At 39.4% G+C, this 18,233-nt stretch overlaps 1 protein-coding gene across 1 annotated transcript; it reads right to left on the bottom strand.

Annotated features, from left to right (window-relative positions):
• Positions 1–209: 209 nt before the first annotated feature.
• gnsb (glucosamine (N-acetyl)-6-sulfatase (Sanfilippo disease IIID), b) lies at positions 210–14,114 on the bottom strand. Its single transcript, XM_051938767.1, has 13 exons — positions 13,777–14,114; positions 11,510–11,569; positions 10,592–10,795; positions 7,266–7,331; positions 7,085–7,183; positions 5,368–5,535; positions 4,366–4,448; positions 4,105–4,223; positions 3,800–3,903; positions 3,606–3,707; positions 3,400–3,510; positions 2,724–2,834; positions 210–2,615 (listed from the first exon to the last, which is right to left on the bottom strand). Exons 1-13 carry the CDS (start codon positions 13,954–13,956, stop codon positions 2,466–2,468), a joined length of 1,557 nt encoding a protein of 518 aa, XP_051794727.1. The 5' UTR covers positions 13,957–14,114; the 3' UTR covers positions 210–2,465.
• Positions 14,115–18,233: the final 4,119 nt, after the last annotated feature.

Below are 18,233 nucleotides of genomic sequence, written 5' to 3'. Positions count from 1 at the left end.
AGCTGAAATGTATTCATCACTGCAGTAATTATCCAATGGAAGGCTCTTACTTATTTGCTTAGTTAAATCTAAGTGGCCACTTTTTTTTCAGATAGGCAGTGTATTTTTGCAGAAAATGGGTCAAAATATACTTATGTATACATTTAAGTGCCACACACACACACACATCTCCATCTGAGACACTAAGAAAGAAGCATGACAGGCGCTCGTAAATGCTTTTGATTTATTTTGAATCAGTTTTGTCACAGTGCAAATTCATTCACATTTAAGGCATAAGAGCCTAATAGTGCAAACAAGGCACACAGGATTAAAGCGTGCAAAAGGTCCCTTGATATGTAGATTCCTCACAATTAGAAAACACATCTGAAAAAGTATTATAGCACATCTTCCAGGCCCCACTGTTAAAAGGCTCTTTGCAAAAGTTTCCATGAGTATTGTAAGTATGTATGTAAGATAGAAACATGAGCGCTAAAATTCTAAAATGTCCAGTCTTCAAATATGAGGCACAAAATTGCAGTAAATACTGGACACAGGACAGGGTGTTCATTCAAGACAGACTTTCACTTGAGGTGTTGCAGAAATTAAATTATGAGCATGAACATGTCAACAACACAGCAAACAAGTAAGAAGATAAACACTCGTCTCTGTACGTTAAATACGTAGTTAGAGCCAGCAGATGGTTAGCTGAGCATGAAACAAAGTGTGATTTCTATGATTCAGTTTTTGTAGTAATTTCACAACTGAACTTTACGTATTAATAGAAACGGGTCATTTTTGTGCTAAACTAACTAGCTGCTGGTGGTATCATGCACTGATCAAGTTCTCAGCAACAAATCAAAGTTCTTCAAAGAGGGTGCCAGCGTTCTAACAAACCTTTGGTTGTGAACTGTTTAAGAAAAAAATCTGCACCACATTTTGTGTTTCTGTCATTGGTAAAATGTTCCTGAACATCCAGTGTGATTTATAAGCAGAAAAACATCCCAGCGTAGATGAGAACAGGAAAGGTTTATTTTAAAAGTAGAGGTCAACGCTAAGCGGCCTAGCTGGATCCAACGGAGTAATTTTCATATTATCATTTTAGTTTTAACACATTCCAAAAAAAATTATTTAACCTTGTGAACTCCAAGTAATTTTAGCCTGTTTTATTGCATTAATTTTTTTCTTCACTGTGGACAAAGTTTTCATTGCAATATAAAGTCCTGCATCTCTATGGAAACAGCACAACCATGATTTGAAGTAAAAAGAACTCTACATCTAGCTGTGTCTTTTGTAATGTCTGAAATGTCTTCTATCCAGTATGACAGTTATGTTGCATTCTTTTTTGTTTGTGCATTTTTCCATGTGCCTATCTTGAAAATTTGTTTTAATAATTGCCTTTTTTGTGGTGTGTAAATACAGTCAGTAGTTCACCTGAAAACTCCAAAAATACTTTTTTTAAAAGGCTAAATTTTTGTAATGTGACTATTGGTAACAGCTGAGATTCTGGTTAGTGTAAACTCTTTATTTGTGGTGTGTTTTTAAATAAGACAAATTTTTGGCGAGCTTTAAAATGAAACACATAGAATAATTAGATTTTGATTAAATATCACAATTTTAAGCTTAGATTTGGTTAACTTTGCTGATAGAATGGCACATCACAAATGAGTAGTTCAAGGCCCATCAGAAAAATGAAAACTCATTCTTTTCAATTCAGTTTCTGGCTTTGATAAATGTCATTACTTTGGCTTTTTTTTTTTTTTTTTTAAAGACAGCATTCCTTCCACCCCGCTTGCAGGTTTTGGGGTTCAGAGAAGACATTATACTGAAGTTTTGTGTTAGATTTTGTGTTACTGTAAATTTTGACACGACAGTTATAATTTTTCTGAAACTGTATATCAGTTTCAAATCTCGTTTATTGGCGTCCTTGATTACTTGCGGTCTGTAGTGGCTCTGAAACATCCATATCAGTTAACCACTACTTAAAAGAAACTACACGAAACTCTTTAAAGGATTAAATAAATGAGCACAGCTCAGAAAAACAGCAACAGTGTAAAAGGAAAAGTTCAGGTGACATAAATAAAAATGTGGCTGGGCAACAAAGTCTGAAGTATTAAAACAAATCACAGTTTTACTTGGTTTACATTACTAAACCTGGCTGAGAAACAGTCTGGCACACACACCCTATTAAAACTGTCATTTATCATGTTTACAATACAGCTATGGCTCCATATTTGCTGCACAAACATCTAAATATCATCAAAAGATCACATTTCCCCCAAATCCGTTGTACGCAACACCAGGGCCCTGGCACTGAGGCAGCTAAATAGAAGTCAGCCATGACTGATGTCATTAGTTACACCATCTTTTTCCTTCTGAAACATGGCATCATACTTGTGGCAGAAGTTCACACAAACAGACCCCGTCCTCTACCCTCAGTACGGTATGGTTTTGGTAATTGGCAGCCTCATCATCAGTCTCTTTCCTCGTTAGTCGATGTTGCGGCAGCTGTCGCCCACACAGGACTGCAGCTTTATGAGCCGCTGGTTCATGGCCTGCAGGACGGTGGGATCCACCTTCTTCACGATGTTCTCCAGCTGATGCGGGTCCGATGCCAAGTTATACACCTCTACGAACGACTGCGGAGACAGAACCAGAGAGACGCTTCAAAAGTGCTTCCAGAGGGAAAAAAAAAAAAAAAATTCACTCAAACATGGGAGTTACTAAAAACCAGAGTCCTGCTATACCTCGCTGTCAGCAAACTCGCAGTACTGCAGGTTGTTTTTGCTGTCGAGGGTCCTGACGCAGGCATATGTGTTGTTGTAGGCGTCTTCACACACACAGTCTGGGAAACATTGCTGAGGGAAATGAAAGTGTTAGTTTTGGGAAATGTTACATGAACATGTCCTGTGTGAACAAATGTAAACTTTCACAAAAAACAGGAACCATGCTGTTTGTTTGGGGTTACACTGTAGACAGATAGAGAGATAAAGAGATAGTTCCTGCCAATAACCAGCAACTTCGCACAGCCATTGAAGAGGAGTGGACCCACCCCTAATAAAACAAAACTGCACCTTTCAGAGTGTCCTTTTATTGTGGGCAGTCTAAGGCACACCTGTGCACTAATCATGGTGTCTAATCAGCATCTTGATATGACACACCTGTGAGGTGGGATGGATTATCTCAGCAAAGGAGAAGTGCTCACTATCACAGATTTAGACAGATTTGTGAACAATATTTGAGAGAAATGGTGATATTGTGTATGTGGAAAAAGTTTTAGATCTTTGAGTTCATCTCATAAAAAATGAGAGCAAAAACAAAAGTGTTGCATTTCTATTTCTGTTGAATGTATTTTCCCTTTAATGAATAACTTTGATTATCAAAAATGAATATGCTAACACCCTTTTTGTCATAGCTACTCACAGACAGCCCAGGGCCTAGTTTAGGACAAGCTGGGTCTGTGGTTGGATGTCCCTCTCCGGTGTATTCAACCAGGAAAAACGGTCGTACTGTTCCATTACGCAGTGACGGAGCCTGTGCAGAAAACCCGAGTTAGAATTCGGTAAAAAAAAAAAAAAAAAAAAGGCAGCACAAGAAAACATGAAGGTTGATGCACAAAAGCTGCTGACCATCTGAGCAAGGAAAGACTGTCCATCTACATTCACAGTCGACAGGTTCACACCGGATATGTCGAGTATGGTGGGAGCCAGGTCAATGTTCAGGACCGGAGCCTAGAGGGGTCAGGAAACATGAGGAATGATGAATAAGAGGCTCAAGCCAAAGATGTTTGTGTTTGTGGGTGTTCGCGGAGGTTGGTTCTGACCTGCAGCATCTGATTCGGTTTGATACCAGGACCTCTGACCATGAGCGGGATCCTGATGTCAAATTCATACAGCTGCCTTTTATCGATGGGCAACGAGAACTGACCTGGAACAGTGAAGAGGATGTTCACAGCAGAGTTACAGTTGATGGAGGAAGTGATGCAAAACAACAACAAATACAAAATGATCATTAACAATGTAAAGAAATAAACAAGGAAGGCAATAAATGGCCACAGTGGTAGGGTTAGGGTTAGTTTGTAAAAACCACAAAACAAGCCCAGAAAAAGGCACTGTTGTCGCAGCAGACCTGTGTGGTAGCCGTTGTCTGACGTGTAGAAGATGTAGGTGTTGTCCAGCTCCTTCATACTGTCCAGTTTCTTCACCAACGTCTCCACCATGTCGTCCACAGACAACAGAGTCTGCCACCTGCCACACATCATCATTCACTTAATATGATGTTTCTTATTATGACTTCCATCAAACAGTCGATTCCACAAGCAATGGGAACCAAGTAATGGTTCAATTAAATGATCATGTTCTACAAAGGAGAAGTATTTAGTCATTGTACCTTTTCCTGTAGGCATTATCTAGGAAGTTGATCGAGCTGTCAGGCATGGGGTTGACAGGCTGACGCAGCAGCCAGTGTTTGTCCTGGAAAACACACAAATAGAGATTCATTGAAAATCCGATTAAAAATCAGGTATTACATTCACTACTGTTCAAAAGTTTGAGGTCATTTAGAAATGTCCTTAGTGTTGGAAGAAGAGTATTTTTTTAATGAAGATAACATTAAATTAATTAGAAATACAGTCTAGACGTTGTTAACATCGTAAATGACTATTCTAGCTCAAAATGGCTGATTTTTAATGGAATATCTACATAGGGCAGGGGTGCCAAACACACAGCCCGAGGGCCAAATCGCCAGCCAGAGGGTCAAATCTGACCCGTGGGATGACTTGCAAAGTGTGAAAATACAGAGAAGACATTAACTGCAAAATGCAAAATTGTACATTTAAAATAATTTCTCGATACAGGCAAGTTGTTTTGAAGTTTTTTGTGCCTTTGAAGATTCACTGTGATCTGTAAGTTGTAATGTGTAAATGATAAATTGAGGCACAATACCACTGAAATTGCACTTAATTTTCTTAAATTTCAGGTTCTTCATAATGTTTTGTAAAAGAGATAGGTCATTAAATGTGAACATTTTCAAAATTGTACTTTTTTTTGCACAAGGACAAGGTTATTTATAAGTTATTATGCTATGATTTCACTGCTCTGGCCCACATGAGATCAAATGGGACTGCATGTGGCACCTTAACTAAAATGAGTTTGACACCCCTGACATACAGAGGTACAGAGGAACATTTCCAGCAACCATCACTCCTGTGTTCTAATGCTACATTGTGTTAGCTAATGGTGTTGAAAGGCTAATTGATGATTAGAAAACCTTTGTGCGATTATGTTAACACATGAATAGAAGTGTGAGTTTGCTTAGAAAACATGAAATTGTCTGTGCGACCCCAAACTTTTCAACTGTACTGTAAGTAGTTTGATATTTTCTTGACCTCACCTTCCCCAGCTTGTTAAAGCTGCCGTTTCGAGGAGCCTGAACGTCGCTGAACATCTTCTGGTACTGAGGCGCTGCCGTCCAGGGCGAGTGAGGAGCCGGAGTAGACAGCATCAGGAAGAACGGATGCTGAGGACTTCTCTCATCCAGGAAGCTAAGGGACCGATTCAGCTGGATGAGGCAGGACGAGACTTAGTAAGATGGAGCTGCAAGATGAACACTACCAGTTTAAAGTCTGGACACACTTTCTCATTTATTTGTATGAGAAAGTGTGTCCAAACCTTTGACTGTTAGTGTACATTTGTTGAAAAGCACAGATCAGGATGTAAAGACTTCATGTTTATCTGAACCAGCATCAAATATCAAGAAACAAACACTGACTATGTGTAAAGGACTGTAGGATCAGTGAGAGCTGTCAGTATCACCCAGCATGTGAGATGCTGCTAAACACATGCTATTAGTATCCTGCACTGTGTCAAATACTGTGTTAAATCAGACTTTTCAATTAACTCAATGTTCCCTTTTTTGTCTCAACTCACTAAACGATTGGTTTCGGTTTGACTTCTAAGCTAAATTTTCCTCCCTTTTTTCACTTTACATATCAGTTTTGTCACAGCTTAGTTTTATTCTTGCAGTTTCAGGTCAAAATGTATCCTAATAATACTCTTATTCCTAAACTATGGGTTACAAATAGATTCCTGGTCCGATATTAAACTCTGCTACTGACTGCAGCAGCAACTAAAAAAACACGATGAAGCCATTTTCTGTGCACAGGTATGAGCAACAGAAGGGAGAAAATGGTGGCTTAGCTACTACATTTTTCTTTTTTTTTTTCATACTAGCCTCCACTCTGTTCTGCCTGAAGTCAGTCTGCAGTGTAGCTGCAAAGTCCCTGATTTTTTGTTAGACGACTATTGGCCACAGCTGACTGAGTCATGGCTTCTCAGTTGCGCAAAGGAGCAAAAAAAAAAAAGTTTTTTTTTTTTAACAAAATCTAGTTCAAAGAAACAACCTTTTACTGGCAGGTTTTAAAAGGAGCGATGTGGAATAAAGTGATTTAGATTAAATAGTTTTAAGCTCAGATGGCCTTCAGTGACTATGGGAAAAGTTGAAAATCTGATGATTCCTCCTGTTTTTATAGTTTCTGGCTTTGATGAATTCTGTTTATTGAGCCATAACTTTTAAGGCAACGTGCCTCTAAATCTGAATTCACAACTTTTAAAGTCACTAAGACTGTTTGCTACACGTCTCTGTTGGTGATAAAAGCACTAACATCACTGCACTTTTATGGCGCCCAGCACAGCAGGTGACTTAGTAAAGTTCAGTTGTGCATTTAAAGCAGAAGAGATCAACAATTAGTTCAACACAAAGACTCATCTGACACAGAAAAACACGCAGCAGCAGCATGAAACACTAAACAAAAAGAAAGAAACCAAATGCTCTGAAGAGTCCAGCTCACACCATGTTACATTTGTAGTTGATTGTTTCTTGCATCGACTACCTTCTGTAGGTGATGATTAACCTCCACACTGCTGACTCGCAGACTAACTGGACATTTTACATTTCTATGACAGCAGATGATTCAGACAGTTTGCAGGTGAAAAGTTCTATTTCTTCCCATAAAGTCTTACATGAACATCCCTCCGCGTGATGCATAAAGCATGAAATAGTGCTGATGGCAGACTCAGTGCAAGCATCTGACAGTGTGATCATGACTCACTATGAGGTCTGTGAGGTAGTCCTTCTCATAACTGTCGCCGTGCTTCTCCGCTTTGCCGTTGATTGACAGTGTGTAATTGTAGTACTGTGAGTTTCCCACCTGTAAATCAAGCAGCAAAGAGTTTGACGGCAGAAACACTTGAAATAACTAGTGTTTGTGCGTGAGTGAAAATGAGACTCACCAGTGCATGCCATTGGTCCCAGCCAGGTGGAACATGGCCGACGTCTCCGACTTCTTTCTTACCGTACTGAGGACAGAACAGACAAGTTGATCAGTTAGTGATCAGGAGAAAATGCGCAACAAGAATCAGCAGTTCTACGAGGCTGTAATTCGACACTAATATGCTCACAGTGACAATGTTAACTTGTTAACAGGTGGGAAACCTGTTATATATAGGGCCCCACAAGGAACTGTCCTGTCCCCTTTCCTCTTCATATTATATACGTCTGACTTCTGGTATAACTCAGATAGCTGCTCTCTTCAAAAATTTTCTGATATCTCCACAGTTTGTATCAGAGGAGGATATGAGGAGGAGTGCAGGCACACGAGCATGGACTTTATTGGCTTGTGCAACCTCAACCACCTTCTCCTGAACACCTCTAAATCCAAGGAAATGATGACTGACTTCAGGAGGAACAAGTCCACACCAGCACCAGTCACCATTCTTGGCACGGAGGTGGAGGTGGAGGTGGAGGTTGTTTCCAGCTTTCGGTGTCTGGGAATGCAGCTGGACTGGTCCAGACACATGGAGGTAGTGTACAAGAAGGGCCAGAGCAGACTTTACTTCCTGCAAAGGTCAAAGTCTTCTAACATCAGCAGGCCTCTTCTATGCACATTTGGGGCAACCATTGGGGTTGTGTGCTGGGCGGAGAAACCGGCTGCATAAGCTTATTAAAAAGGCGAGCTCCACAACTTATGTTGAGTCTTTATCAGTCTATCAGTCTCTTTATCAGTCCAGCAGGTAGCTGGGGTGAGAACGATCAGGAAACTGAACTCTGTTATGAACAAATCTTCTCACCCACTACACAGTGTGGAGGTGAGAGCACTTTCAACCACAGACTCATCGCCCCTCAGTGCAGGTCTGAGCGCAACAGGAAGTCCTTCCTACCAGCTGCAATCAAGCTTTTCAATTCATACTAATATTTTAAATTATTGCTGTAATAAAGTAATTTCCTGTAAAGGATCAATAAAGTATTACTCTATTCTATTTTACTGGTTCTTATTCCATTTCATTCACCTCCCATATTGTATATATCTGGCCTCCTTTGCAGATGTTATTTTTAATATTGTTTTGTTATATATGTGCATTTGATTTTATTATTTAATGTTGATATTTTATTTCTTTTTGTATGTTGTGCACCGTTCAGTGGAGGCTATTTATACTTTTCTCATACCATGTATGATGACTATAAAGAAATTCTAATCTTCTAATTCTATTCTATTCTTATTATTATATTCAACATTTAGCCGGCAGAATGTTTGCCACGCTCACAATCATATGTTAGCGTGTTAGCATGCTAATTTTTCTAATCAGCTGGCAAATTTGAATAAACATAGACTTTCGAGCAGAAAAAATGTAATTATATGTGTTCATCTTTACCTTGTTTTTAAAATCTTACACAATCCTGTTTTGTTTTGTATGGAGGGACTTTAACTAATCACTGTGTCGCATTGACTGATTAGTGGACACGCATTACATCTGTTGATTGTGATATCACACTTTGTTGTAATTTTCAGTTGTCTTTTTAACCCACTGAACTCCAAAACCCCTCAGTGGGTTTGAATGGCATGTTTTCAACAGAAAAAATGAATACATTAAAAAATGTTTAATATTTAATAGATTTTTAGCTTTCCTTGGTCCTTGAACATACCATGTATGAAGTACAGTTCTGTCAATAAAATGAATCAAATCTAAGGTTAAAATTGTAATATTTCATCAAAATTACTTTATTCTTCAGTCTTATTTAAATCTGTGCTGAAAACAAACCATCTGCACAATTTTTTTTTTAATCCGTGGAAATCATGACTCAGATGAACTGCTGGTAGAAGAAGATACATTCAGCATGGTGAAACATCTTTCTAGAGTTAATGAGCTGGAAAAAAATTGCTAGCGGTTGTAAAAACATAAATAGAAAAATATGTAAAATATATAGAGCTGCTATTCTACCCAGTGTTGCTAACACCTGTGAGCACTATGAAAAATGTAGGACATGTCGATTCAATTTTTTTCAAATACTAACTAAAGATTGAAGAAATACAACATTGTTTTATTGAATGATTTGTTTCATTTTAACTGTGTCAGACTGCACTGCATTTCTGATTTCTCTCTACTTCCAGCCATTGTTTGTGCCATATCCACGCAGCAAAAAATGTCCAGAAACTGATAAGGGTTCTGAGAGTACCATTTCATATTATATGAAGATTACAGTTACAATCTAGATTTTTTTTGGACTGAAAATTTGCAAGTTTGAATTAACCAATTTATTCTATTATTGATACACATCTGGAATTTTGGAGGAAAAAAACAAATGGAAAATGTGCGATCTATGATCTATGACTACTGCAATGAACGGGGGTGGTGGCCAATGAGGCAGCTGTGTGTCCATGACGTCATACCAACATGTGGGCATTTCGAGTTAGCCACGCCTGATGTACATCAGCGGGGTTACTGCGATCGCTTCGGTATCTGGCTGGGTAAGTATGTATGTATGTATGTGTGTGGGTGGGTATGTCCGGTCAGATATCTCTGCAAGCGCTGAAGTCTGGATAATCAAACTTGGCACTGAAGATCAGTCTAAGGTCCCCTGCTCAGTTGTGGAGTTAGAGGTCAGCAGATAAAGTAGGAAGGGATATACGTAGGATGATCAAAATTGATACAGAGTATCATGCATGGGCGTGGTTCTGCCCTCTACTGGGGGCTTGTCTAGTTGATTTAGTAAAAGTAATTTATGATGTTTACAACAAGTAAACAAAATCTACAACAGTCATGACAAGAAACGCACTCAGAGAGCGCAGTACTCCACCAAGGCTGCTCAGTCGTTTTCCGATGGATAAGTGCCGATAAGTTCGCAGCGGTTGACTTGTAGTAGGATCGCGATCATGTGATCGACAGCAGGCAGCTGACATAGCGTTCACTTGTTGCCATAGTTACAGTGATGCCATGTCACTATCTCACAATGATACAGAAAATCCTTAACAAATCCATGGATCCAGACTAGAAGCCGCATCATTGCCAAAATCGAGTCACTCGGTCCTTGTGTCATTTCTGATCTTCCCCGAAAATTTCATTCAAATTTGTTTGTGTGTTTTTGAGTAATGTTGCTAACAGACAGACAGACAGACAGACATACGCCAATCGTCACATACCTCGGTTGCGTTGCGGAGTAATAACACTGCATGTTCATCACTAAATGCATTATTTGATTTGAATTTTGAACACACTCAAACCCAGAGCGTACACTGCTGAATAATCAGCATGCAGCCTATAAAATCGAAACATGTACACACCTGGTTAAGATACTTTCCAACGAAGAACGTCTGGTATTTCTGCTTGTTGAGGTAGACAGGGAAGGCCTCAGCCTCGGGGCCTTTCTGCCACAGTGTGCTGGAGCAGTTCCCCGTCAGAGAGTTGTTCCTCACCTCGTGGTTGTGAGGGTAGCGACCTGTCAGGATGCTGCTTCTGCTGGGGCAGCACAGCGGCGTGACTGTGAACTTAACAGGAGGAGGAAGCGAGAAGAGGAAGACGAGAGCAGGGGAACAGAAGGGGGAGAAGCAAGCGTGACAGCAGGGAGGAGGATGTGGAAATCATTCAGTGTGTAGCTATGTGCAATTATAGGTGCGTGCAGTGCTGGAAGAGCTATTTACTGAAGTAAAAGCAGTAACACAACAAAAAAAAAAAACACTCCTCTTCCAGTAAACACATATGACTTGCAATTTTTCTAACTTTTCTTAAATATTTTCCATGTATTCATTGACCGGATCTCGGTGACAGTGGGCTAAGCCGGTCACCAAAGACGCTCCTATCCAGCCATACTTTCCAGCTCCTCCTGTAATAGTTCTGGGTCTACATGTTATTTCCTCTCAACTGCCTGGATTACTTCCAAATGAAGGCACCCAGGAAGTGTGCTGATCAAATGTTGAACCACCTCAACCGGCTGCTTTTCAAACGAACAGTGACTCTGGATATCCAAGCACTCCAAGCTAGAGCTGAAGAGAACATTTACCTTCGGAGTGACTTTGCAAATTCAACAGATATTTAAACTGTAAATGACACATCTGAAGGAGTAGTTTGCCGTTTTGGCCCAACAACAGACATGATAAATGTAGTGGAGGCTGAAGTATTATAGTTCCCTATTACCTGTAGTAGAGTGGAAATAAAAAGCAGCCTAAAATAGAGGCAACTTTCCACTGGGTAAAAATACTTACAGCGTTCACAAATGTTGCTCCTGCAGCTCCTATTAAAGCTTTCGTTTTCTTCATCGGCATCTGCAGAAAAGAAACAGACGTGTGAAGTGACTCATGTCCCAACATGCAATAGCTGTGAAGTCAACGATAGCACACGCAGTCACCGTGTGAATAATAACAGAGACTGAGAGCAAAGGGTCCAGGCGCTATGATACGGTTGGCCGACGATGCACTCTTTTATATATATATATATATATATATATATATATATATAGTTTACAGGGTTTCTAAAGTTTTTGACGGTTGGTTAAATGAAAGAAACAATCTGAAGTTGTAATGTTGTGATCTAGAAAATTGTGATGGACATTTATTTCATGTTTTTTTTTATATTTTATAGACTGTATTCCCTAGATTCAACCCTAGTCAGGTTTATATATAATCAAAATGTGCAAAATGACAAGTTTGGTTTAGTTTTCTTGTGCACAAGTTGATACCCAACAATTTGCAATAGACTAATCAGAACAAGCAGCGAAAACTAGCTAATATATAGATGTAATTTCTGCTTGAGAACAATAAATCAGTATCAAAATAGTTGCTAAAACAACAAAAGCAGCTAAAACAAAGAAATTTTGGCATTTTTGGTTGATAAATGATTCAAATATTACAATTATTATTAGAATTACCTAATATTATGTGTTGTTTCTGAAATTAAATTCACTTTACTAGCCACGCTAACAGCATGTTTATCACTTTTGTCCAAACAGAAATACCTCATCAGCTCTTTGACGGACTGTTCATACCGATCATGCAATCATGGAAGTCACATCGCTTGTGATGGAGACAGTTAGTGGTTAATTTGAATTAGCACCACAAGTTGTTTATCTTGATGAACCAACTCCTCTACAACCAAAGATTAGAGATCACAGGCATTAATTTACCCTTTATTTTATTGATTTGTTAAACATTTGTACAAATTTTGAATGAATCCCAAGCTAAATATGGTTCCTAAATGCCACCAAAGCTCTTATTAATGAGATTGAGTGAAACAATTTCATCGTTATTGGCTACTGATTATTAATGGCTTTTCATGAAATTTGTCTCAAACATTCATGTTCCCTTGAGGCTGGATTCTAGTTACTTCGGTGGTTCTCTTCCCACCAGCCTCAGCTAGACTTAGGTTAGTAGCAGTCAGAAGATGTTTGCATTCTAACATGCTAAATCACCACAAACTACATAGTTAACATTCTATTCAATAAACATCAACATGCTAGAGTTAGCATGTTAGTGTTCCCTTTTAGCATCATAAGGTCGAAACTTTACAAAAGTACTGAGATGGTTGTATTTTGCTAAATAAGCAGCATTCCGACCAGCCCCAGCTCTATTTTATGTTTAATGCTAACTAGCAAATGTTAGCTTAAACACCAAACCGTGAATACTGTCATGCAGATATTTTTTTATTATCAGCATGTTAACATTTTTGTTTGAAATTTTTTAATCAAAATATTAAACCATTGAATAACAAAATCAAAACAATCATTGAAATGTTTTATCTGCAGTATTACTTAAGTTACTTACTTAAACAAGCATCTGTTTTACTACCACTCATTAGGAGTATGTTAGCATGCTGTAAGCAATTAGCCTGAAGAGTCTTTTAGAGGTGCTACTGAAGCTACAAACTTGATTCCTGCATTTCATATCAATTTTTATCTATCTAATGCATTTTATGTACTTTATATCTATTTATAATTACAGCTGAATGTATTTTACATAATTACACAAATTAATGTTTCTATTCTGTACTATATCTGTATTTATATGTCCTATCTAGTGGATCTTATGTACTTCAGGAGGGAAATTATCTTGCACAGTCAAATGTGTCAATTATATTTCTGAATATTATGGATAACAAAGTGTTTAAAACTTTATTATTCTAACTTTTTAACCTTTATTTAATAAGGAGAAATCCCAATTAGATTAAGAACTTCTTTTTCAAGGGAGTCCTGGCCAAGCTAGGCAGCAGAAAATACAAAACACAGTTACAAAACTACACAGTTAAAACACAATTAAAACACTAGCAATAAACAAATAAAAACATTAAAATAACAAGCAAAGTTACATTGACTCTAAACCCAGCACTAGTAGCAATAAACATTTTTATAACGGGATGTTGTAAAAAGCATGAGCTTTAAAGCTGAATTTAATAGTGCATTACAAGCACCATAAACTCCCCCAGCACACTTAGGATCGATAGAGCTGATCGACCACGTGTTCCCCGGCCGATAACTCACCATCCCCCCCAGCTCAACGTCCTGGTCGTCGGCCAGCACGACGATGATGTTGCTGGGCTTGGAGCTCTCCGCACACCTGACGCAGCAGGTGAGCAGCAGCAGCGGGAGGACGGTGAGGGCAGCGGCCAGTGCTCCCCGCCGGCCGCTCGGTGCTCCTGCTCCGCTCCTGAGACCTGCCATCGGGACCAACACCACCTCAGCGCCGGGCCTGCTGCTACACAACCACCGACGCCGCAGTTGAGAGGAAGGCCGGTTTCGAGCCCCGCTCAGGACGAAGACGCGCTGCTCACACCGGGAAGGACCGGACTCACTCACCGCGGAGCAAAGTTTGAGGAAGTACAGCCAAGAGTTGAGGGTCATATGATTAGACTGAGTGGGAGGAGAAACAACCGAGAACATGTTGTACAACACAACAGGCACACAACTGACACACAACAATGATATAACAACTGACTCACAATATTTAGGTTACTAATTACCTAGATCAACTTATACTGAAAACAAATATACCCATTATTAATAATTTGGTCCTTTTCAAATTCCTGTTAATTTAAGAATATTATATTATATGATATTATATTATATTATATTACATTAAGAAAAGGCAATATAATATAATATCATATAATATAATATATTATATTATAATATAATGTGTGACGAGCTTCCACCTGGACACCAGGTGTCCCTGTTTTTTCTTTTCCAGAGCTGATGGAGGATCATCAGCTGATGGAGCCACAGCTGTAATCCAGAGGCTCAACTCTATAAAACCTCTCTCACTTCCATTCCAGCCCTCTCTGACAGGAGCTGCTTTTTTCCAGGAGTACCAGCACCATAGATTTGGTTTTCTGTTTACGGTTGAGGACTGCACAGTAGCTTGGTGGTTAGCACTTTGGCCTTGCAGCTAGAGGATCCCCAGTTCAAGGCCCGGCCTTCCTGGGATCTTTCTGTGTGAAGAAAAAATTACTCTCTTTGCCCTTATTGAGGTATTTCCTCACAGCTGTTAGCTGAAGACATCCCAGAATATTATGCAGGTTGCATCTGTCAACTACAAATCGAGTTGTAGAACCTATAGATCATCTCAGATTACCGTACAAGTTGTCACCTTTGACCTCTGTTCCTGTTTGATTCTCCCAAACTGAGGCTGGGAGCTCATTCAGGCCCTCTCTGTCCCTAATGTCACCCTGAGAAAGGCAGATGTACACTACATGAGATAGAGACCAGTGCTGTAACAAAAACCTGGCTTGGTTAAGATTAGATATTGTTTTCTCACCAGCAAACTTCAGAGGAAAGCCAGGGGAATCACCAGAGACCCCTCACACCCAGGACACTCTCTTTTCTCCCCACACCAGTGCAATATTTATGTCAGTGCAATTCATATCATGTGCAATAATCATGTGTAGAGCAGGTCTCTGACCATGAACCGTTTCCATACTGTATATTTGCTCATATGTTGTATATATTTTTTAGGGTGTGTTATATTTTTAATGCTGCTGTTTGAAGAGTACTAAACTGATTTTCATTGTTTTCTGTAACAGTGACAATAAAGATTTATTCTATTCTAGTCCGGAGGAAACAAGTTGTCTTCATATTGGGCCGTAATCTAAATACGGCATTCCTCCCAACTAAATACATATCCAAGGTTGAAGAAAATCCTCAGAATTGATGCTGCCTGTGCTCACATCACTGCATTCACTTCTCCTGATATCAGTAAATCTTATTCTCAGTCTAAGTCATCTGAGTCTCCAGAGTGTCTCTGAATCTGCCTCCTTGTTCGTCTCTCAACATCGTAGAATTCCCTACCATTCTGCATGGAGTTTGCATGTTCTCCCTGTGGATGCATGGCTTTTCTCTGGGTATTCCAGCTTCCTCCTACAGTCCAAAAAATAGGCTTGGGTTGATGATATTGTCTGTAGGTGTGAATGTGAGCGTGATTGTTTGTCTCTATATGTAGCCTGTGATAGACTGGTGATCTGTCCAGGGTGTCCCCTGCCTTCAACCTACGTCTGTTCCTCAACAACTATAATGAGTATTAAGCGGTGTATAGATATTGGATGGATGGATAATATAATGTAATATGATATACCACTGAGTGATAAAACATCTGCAGCATGGTTCTGCAGATGTTGAAAGATCTTAGTCTCCTGAGAAAAACAGGCAGCTTTGACCTCTTTTGTACAGAGTCTCAGTGTTTTTGGTCCAGTCTAGTTTAGTATCTATGTGGTCACCAAGGTACTTGTAATCCTCAACATCGTCCAGCTATGTTCCCTTCATGATGAATGGATTCTAAGAGGTCCTTTTGTGCCTAAAGTCCACCAGCAACTCCTTAGTTTTTGTGTTGTTGAGCTGTATGTGAGTGATGTCACACCACACCACAAAGCTGTCCACTACACTCCTCTACTCAGCCTTCTGCCCCCTTGCTGACACAACCAACTATGCCAGAGTCATTTCAAAACTTCTGCAGATAGCAGGACCATGAGCAGTATCTGAAGTCAGAGGTGTGGAGAGTGAACAGGAAGGGAGAGAGGACAGTCCCTTGAGGTGTATCTTATTATTGTGGGCAGTCTAAGACACACCTGTGCACTAATCATGGTGTCTAATCAGCATCTTGATATGACACACCTGTGAGGTGGGATGGATTATCTCAGCAAAGGAGAAGTGCTCACTATCACAGATTTAGACAGATTTGTGAACAATATTTGAGAGAAATGGTGATATTGTGTTTGTGGAAAAAGTTTTAGATCTTTGAGTTCATCTCATAAAAAACGGGAGCAAAACAAAAGTGCTGCGTTTATATTTTTGTTGAGTATATATAATCAACAGATTGGTATGTGTTTTGTCAGTTCTTGAATGTTTAAGGCAACTTGATGATGCTGTTGATTTAGTAAGAGTCTCTATGTCGAGGGGGTTGATGGAATAAGCTCTTTGTCTGATCAGTGGGGCTCCAATAATAATAGAAAGATTTCATAAACAATCATAAACGTTTACAGGGTGACCCAAAAGTTTGGAAACAAAGTTTAACTGCAATGTCTATTTCAGTTGGGGGTGCATGAATTCACTCTTATTTTACCCATTTTGTTTATACCATAATAAAATAACTTAAAAGCATAGTATGTGCCGAGTGCAATAACTCAGAAGAAAATTAATAGAACCATAAGATTCAGGTATGCTGGAGCATAACTTCAAAATGCAGGCCATCAGTGTCAGATTTGAAACTCTTGTTGGCAAAGTATCTGACAGTTTTAATTTTTTTTAAACATCAAAAAGTACTATGAGGCAACATTTACTGGCCAGTTTGAGGAACCTTCCTAAGTGTAAATGAAGGTACATTCCAGAAGATACCAGTGTAACAGGTGGTGGAAATGTTCACGTCTTTGTATAAGAAACAAACATGAACCTGTCGAAATATGTTTGTTTTACACTAATCTGATACTCTTCTGAATATATCTGTGGTACTGATTTATTGAAATAACATTATATTATTTGGATTATAGACTTTTCATTTGTTTCCAAACTTTTAGGTCACTCTGTATAAGTGAGCGCCTAATGTTATTCTAAGAGGTTCATATTGGTTGACTCCTTCCAGGCAGTCTCTGCTTGATCGATACTATTCTTCTGTGTAATAAGCTTATTATTAAGCAAGACAGTGTCAATGGACATTTCTTCTTCACCTACACATCACGGATATCTGAGAAACTACACTCTCCAGTGTAGAACCTCCTGTGTGCCTCGCTGCTTTATCTCCAGTCAAGCTCAGCTGTGCTCCCTGTTCACAGCTTTCAGCTCTCTCTGGGTTACTCTACACTGCACTCCAGCATCCATCTCCAACCCCACCAGCCCTCTGCCTACACCACATGCTCAGTGACTTATTTAGTGACAAATTACCCACTTTTAATTTCCTCTTAAGGTCTGCATCTGAGTCATATCAAAACCAAAACCTCACAGAACAAGCTACAATTTCTACAGTTCTACAGTTTCAATTCGCACACGCTTTTCTCCAAAGCAACATATATCTCACAGTAGCTACAACACAGGCAAGGATCTATCTAGTCAGGAGGAAACAACCTGGTTAAGTGCCAAAAAATAAATTCACGTGTGAACAATGGACACAGTAAAACTGAACAAATTCACCAAACCCTGAACAAAACCGGACTATCCATAATGAGAGGTGTAAACAAACAGAACTTTTATTTGAGACTCTCTGATTGTGTTTAGCAAGTGAACTCGTCGCAGCATCTTTAAATGAAGAGCGTTCAGTCTGGTATCAGAGCTCCTCTGTCAGCTCTTGGATGCAGCTGAAACAAACAAACAACACAAAGATATAGAACACCCCACTACAGAAAACCTAGGACTAAGAGTGAGACTTAACAGCTGTCACTTGCTTACCGGGTCTGTTCCACCACTTTGTTCTCTTCCTGACTACGATTCCTCTTCTGCAAAGATTTTGAAAACAGTAT

Source organism: Acanthochromis polyacanthus, chromosome 18, assembly GCF_021347895.1.
Source record: "Acanthochromis polyacanthus isolate Apoly-LR-REF ecotype Palm Island chromosome 18, KAUST_Apoly_ChrSc, whole genome shotgun sequence".
NCBI lineage: Eukaryota > Metazoa > Chordata > Actinopteri > Pomacentridae > Acanthochromis > Acanthochromis polyacanthus.
The sequence above is the reverse complement of the archived record's forward strand: the minus strand, read 5'-3'. Positions and strand labels throughout refer to the sequence as shown.